This window comes from Lipomyces doorenjongii (genome assembly GCF_038497915.1).
Source record: "Lipomyces doorenjongii strain NRRL Y-27504 unplaced genomic scaffold V1508scaffold_177, whole genome shotgun sequence".
Taxonomy (NCBI): domain Eukaryota; kingdom Fungi; phylum Ascomycota; class Lipomycetes; order Lipomycetales; family Lipomycetaceae; genus Lipomyces; species Lipomyces doorenjongii.
The window spans coordinates 9783-15160 of NW_027118244.1; the positions used below are offsets into that span (position 1 = coordinate 9783).

At 45.7% G+C, this 5378-nt stretch overlaps 2 protein-coding genes across 2 annotated transcripts; one reads left to right on the forward strand and one right to left on the reverse strand.

Moving 5' to 3' along the window:
• Positions 1–992: 992 nt before the first annotated feature.
• V1508DRAFT_84162 (NAD(P)-binding protein) lies at positions 993–2303 on the reverse strand. The gene is made up of 5 exons (XM_066943073.1): positions 2075–2303; positions 1627–2023; positions 1450–1578; positions 1294–1393; positions 993–1243 (listed from the first exon to the last, which is right to left on the reverse strand). The coding sequence occupies exons 1-5, from the start codon at positions 2115–2117 to the stop codon at positions 1175–1177; spliced, it is 738 nt and encodes a 245-aa protein (XP_066792111.1). The 5' UTR covers positions 2118–2303; the 3' UTR covers positions 993–1174.
• Positions 2304–3080: 777 nt separating this feature from the next.
• V1508DRAFT_401095 (Alpha/Beta hydrolase protein) lies at positions 3081–4537 on the forward strand (the record flags this gene model as incomplete). The annotated part of the gene is made up of 5 exons (XM_066938391.1): positions 3081–3364; positions 3418–3961; positions 4012–4087; positions 4136–4390; positions 4446–4537. The coding sequence occupies 5 exons, from the start codon at positions 3081–3083 to the stop codon at positions 4535–4537; spliced, it is 1251 nt and encodes a 416-aa protein (XP_066792112.1).
• Between the last annotated feature and the right edge of the window lie 841 nt (positions 4538–5378).

The window sequence follows — 5378 nt, forward strand, 5'->3', positions numbered from 1 at the left end:
ACGAATAATTTACGAATAAAAGTTATTTATTCGTATTCACATTAGTAAGCAAGATTCGTTATTCGTGGACAACCCTACGAACCCCATAAGTCGGTGAACATGGCCCTGATCATGAGCCGCATGGTCCGGGTGGCGATTTTGGCCAAGGGGGGTGATCATCATACAAATCGAGATCCGAACAGTCCTAAATTTTAGACTTTCTGCCCTGTAGAAGTAAGCTGGCGTTCAGGGGGCTGAACCGTGTCCGAATGGCCTAATTCCCCCTACCCCTGAGCCGCATTGATATGGCTACTTTTCGGACAAGGTTCAAGGGGAGCTATATATTTATATATTATTTCTGACTCTGGGAAAAAGGACTTCCTAGTGTCTGAATAACACGCGATTTGCTTAACGCATTGATAGTGACTTCTAGATATACCAAGAGGGACACGATCCCTACTAGCCCTCCTAACTTGACCACCGCCATTTGCCCCGTACCTGACCACCACGATCAGGTCTTCAACATTGGCATACCATACCCCAACCTACAATAACTGTAGCTATGACATCATTTACAGTTGGGTTTGGCAACATTATGTCCCCAACCCCCATCAGTGACATCGACAGGACGAGAGTTGGTAGCTGGCTGCATTTTATAGGTACAGTTAATAATCAAGGTACTGGTATTTGAAACCTGTGGTATAATCAGAAGCATAACAGTGCCACAGTCACAATGATTCTGCGAGGCAGTATCATTCGGGTTCATATCGTCTGCGCAGGTAGGAGCCCTATTCTCTCCCGGAATCAGCGCAGCCCATGCGCTTGTGCTTAGGCAGACGACTCCTGGAGTAAGGGACGGGATACAGCGCGGAAACTTGACTGGGGCAGAACCCGGTAATGATGGAGACCGCCTTCATAAATGCCGAGTACGACGCCGGAGAGAATCTGAACGTGATGCTGTCTTTAGGGACTGCCTTTATAGAGCGGCTTTTGTATGAGTTTTTTTATGCACCGATCACAAATTTTGGGTACTTCGAATCGTCTTCAAGCAGACAACGATGTCTAAATTTGTTTCTAAGGCGATTTTCTAGCTACCATCGGTACCGTAATCAGTATGCTCCTATCTGCTCCACACCCTCCGCCTTCCCAACTGTAATCCAGCCTATAATATTGCTAACCCTGTGCTGGAAGGTTGTTACCACGGAAAAGAAACTCCGTCAAATCCAGCAAAAGTACCCGAAGTGGCCTTGGTGGAATTGTCAATCTTTTGTCGACGTCAGCGAAAGGTCAGAGCGTTTCCTTGTAAACACTAACCTGTCTGAGAATGCCACTAACACTGTCCTTTAGGCTGACTGGCGCATCCTCCATACCGTTGGCTTTAGCTCCAGCGGTTCCCATATCAGTCTGCACCCAACTACAATTGATAATTAACCAAGTAGTACAAACGATTGTCAAGATCTAAATACATACCCTGGAGAGATTGGGAAGGCGATCAAGTCAGGATGCTCAAAGGAAATCTTACGTGTGATGTAATTCACACCTGACTTTGAAAGACCATATGCCAAGAAAGGGAATGGTAAGTCTCCCATGCCACCAATACTGTTTTCATTGTAAGCTACGATTCTTCTCAATAAGGGACGCCTTTACCTCCCAGTCCCTGTGGACAATGTGACCAGCCTGGGCTGTGAGGAGGCCGATAATAGTGGCCAGACGGCCTGGAATAGCACAACTATGCTGATTGTGTTGACTTCGAAATGGTCGCGAATTTCAGATATTGGAGTGTTAATCACTGGGCCAACAAACTTCGAGATACCCGCATTTGCAATAACCGTGTCAATCTTAGTGATGCCATGTTCCTTCTGGAGGGTCTTCATAGCTTCTGCTGCATCTGTAGCGGATTTACTGTCGATTTTGGCAATAATCAGTTTGCTATTCTCGGCAAGATGGATGCCTTGGAAGGCTTGAGTAGCTGGATCCCGGACTGCGGCGATTACGACAGTGTTGGGTCGACCCAAAAGAGCCTTGGTAAGGCCAAGCCCAATGCCTATAAATATCAGTGCTTGCTGATCAGGAAAGATTAGCGGAAGACTCTTACCTCGATTAGCACCTGTGATGAGATAAATGGTGTGTTGTGCCATCTTGTGTGTCCTATTTCTTCGAGTCTTCGGAAATGGTGTGGAATTCTGTGCAATCAGTACCAAATAGTAAGAACTTGCGTGTCTTTATATATCCTACACAGAAGATACACTATAGAAAGCAAACAGATTAGCCAAGCTTACAAATCTATGCATTTGTAAGGGAGTGGGGGGCTAGACGCGTGCTTGTGTAATAACCCACTTCTCTTAATTTTGTAAGTTAATAAGCAGGGTATACTCCACCATATTAATAGACTTTAAGGTTGCCAAGATCTGGCGTAACATATTATTATAGCATCTGTAGGCGACCTCTCGAAATAAATTTTGAAGCGTCTTGTCCCTGCCGAGTAAGGGCTCAGGGTTCCTTGATTACGATCACAATACTAGTAATTGGCTCATGGCCAGCAGGTAGAAAACAATTCCATGAACCATCTGCTGAGCAGAAGTAACCCTGACAAAGCGACAAACATTCCACAGTTCATCATGGGGCGATAACTGTCCCCATAAGTCGGCGAAGTGCCTCGTAAAATCTCTATCAAACGCCGAGGTACCAAAATCCGGAACTGCGCCATTGGTCTAAACACCAACTAAACCTATTTGGGCATAACAGCTTAGCGCTAACAATCCTATTATGGTAACTGGTCTCCCCAGTCGTGCATGTGCCGTACTTAGATCCTGCTAATTTGGAATATATTAACCAACATGACATGCAGGACCAACAGTCTCTCTTCAATCGCACCACTACCTCATTTTAGCCGATGAGGTGCGACGAAGAGGCGATAAGGTCTGCGGTGAAGCGCCAGCCCCATCGACTCAATCTAGTCGATCAGTCAGCATAGCGACTGAACGACCATGTATTATATTGTATATAAGACCCTGAGCCTAGTAACTTGTTTTTCAAGATGTATTACGCTATCTCAGCAAGATTTCTTGAATTTACGGGATTTTCTTCTCATTTGTCCAACTATGTGGTCGTCTTCTGCCCTCATTTTAGCCCTTTGCTTCGTATCTGAAGCAGCTAGCAGAGTTACATCTAGTGTGAAGCCGCTGAAAATCAACTTATCTGAACGCGTGCCGCATATGCTCGACCTGGTGCACAGAACTCACCTCCCGCCTGCCGAATTATCTGCTGCCAAAAGTAGCTATAACACAACTTTGTCATCTGGGCTGCCGTTGTCTACCCTGAAGAGTTTACGGAAAGAATGGATCACTAGCTTTAAGTGGGAAATGGAGCAAGAATCCATCAACCAGTATGACATAGGCGTTGACATCCATATCGGAAGTTAAGCTGACGTCTGCCCAGGTACCACCATTTCACTACGAAAGTTGAAGGACAAGATATCCACTTCATCCACGAACCATCTCAGGATCCCAATGCGGTCCCTATTATTCTACTGCATGGGTGGCCTGGATCCTTCCTGGAGATGCTGCCTTTGATCGATTTGCTTACACTCAAGGAACCGGCCGTAAAAGAGTCCCACCACACCTCCTTCAATGTTGTAGTGCCCTCTTTGCCAGGATTTGGTCTCTCAACACCTGCACCTGATGGCTGGACGACATCCGATACAGCACGCATATTCAACACTCTTATGGCCGAGGTCCTGGGCTACCAGACATACGCAGTGCATGGAACTGACTGGGGATGCGCCGTAGCATATGAATTATACGGCCAGTTTAATACCACTGTTCGGGCAGCACATCTCAATTTTCTACCATTTTTCCCTCCCAATCTGGAGCAGCTGGCGGCTCTCAATATCACGCTGTCTGGTGCGGAAGTGGATGAGGAGAAGAGATCCCTTGATTGGCAAGGCGCCGGCAGTGGTTATTTTGCTGAACAGACTACTAAGGTATGATGCGACTTGTAACATATCTTTCACTGCTAACTAGCGTGCTGCAGCCAAACACTATTGGTCTTGCACTATATGATAACCCAATAGGGCAATTAACGTGGATTGCAGAGAAGTTCATTTTATGTGAGAAATTCGGTCATTGTGAAGGTTCAAGACACTAACAATGTGCAGGGTCTGATCCGCGGCGGGGATCAGGACCTTCAGTTCTGACAGATAATGAGATTCTCCGGGTTGTGTCTCTTTATTATCTTACACATTCTTTTGTCTCCTCGGTGTACATCTACGCCCAGAATCCGGGTGGTTTTGCAACTAAGTACACAAAAGCTAAAACCGATGCCCCTCTTTTGTACACTAGCTTTAACTATAACGTCGGGTTTTGGCCGAAGGCGCTGGTTGAAGAAGTCGGCAATCTTGTTTACTACAAGTGTGCGTAGATGTCACCTTGACCGCTTTATTGGAAGACGATGCTGATATCCTATAGTCCAGGAATTTGGCGGTCATTTTCCTGCATTGGACAATCCGCCAGCGTTGGCTGCTGACATCAGCATGATTGGAAAGTATTGGCATCAGTAGGGGCAATGAGATCGACAGGTGCCTTCGTCTTGATGCATATTTTACTCCTTGTTATGAACATGAGGAAGACGGTGACGTGATGAGGAGTTTCCCGTTGAAATCTGCGATCTGCTTTAACCAAGAATAAAATATTTCGCAAGAAATTACCGCAATATCACTCGCCATATTCATTTCTAGCTATCATAATGAGTTAAGCTTAGAGGTGTATACGATTGGTGATTAATCGTTATTCGTATTCGTAAAGTCCAATACGATTACTATACGAGTACATGTAAACTTGATGATTAACTATACGAGCGCTAAGGTTGGTTACTCGCAAAAACTCGTATAGTCATGCACGTGACTTTCATTATATGCTCTGAAATGCCCACGCTGAGGACAAACAAATAAATTGAATAAAAAGAGGCACAAATTTACAATCCAGTTGCTCTTGAATAGTGGTCTGCAAGTAAAGTAAGCTTTCTCATCGTTCCTGGCGCCATCGAATGCCGTCTTAACCCGAGCAATTCTCTTCCGCCACTAAATAATCTCGCAACAGCCACTTCAGAGGCTGGAATCGCGAGGTAGTCTCTGGCGGCGGCTGCCATCCTCGGGTATTCATCTTTGTGGGCTCTCCACCACCTTAAGAGCCATCCTTCCTCAGTAGCGGCGACAGCTACTGTCTCTTGCTCAAAGTATTTGTCTATATCGGATTTGTGAGCCTTTCGGGGGGACAACTTTGCGAGCATGCGAGACTCTAAACTGGACTTCTCAGCGATAACTATTGGCTCCATCCAATCCGCAACCATAGGTGGATATTCTTTATGCAACCTGACTTTCATGGATTTCACAATAAAATTCG

Coding starts and splice junctions, on each gene's coding strand:
- V1508DRAFT_84162 (XM_066943073.1), bottom strand. CDS start 2,117: ATGGCACAACACACCATTTATCTCATCACAGGTGCTAATCGAG. Junction 1,579..1,626: donor TTGTCCACAGGGACTGGGAG/GTAAAGGCGTCC, acceptor CAATGAAAACAG/TATTGGTGGCATGGGAGACT. Junction 1,244..1,293: donor TTAGTGGCATTCTCAGACAG/GTTAGTGTTTAC, acceptor CGTCGACAAAAG/ATTGACAATTCCACCAAGGC.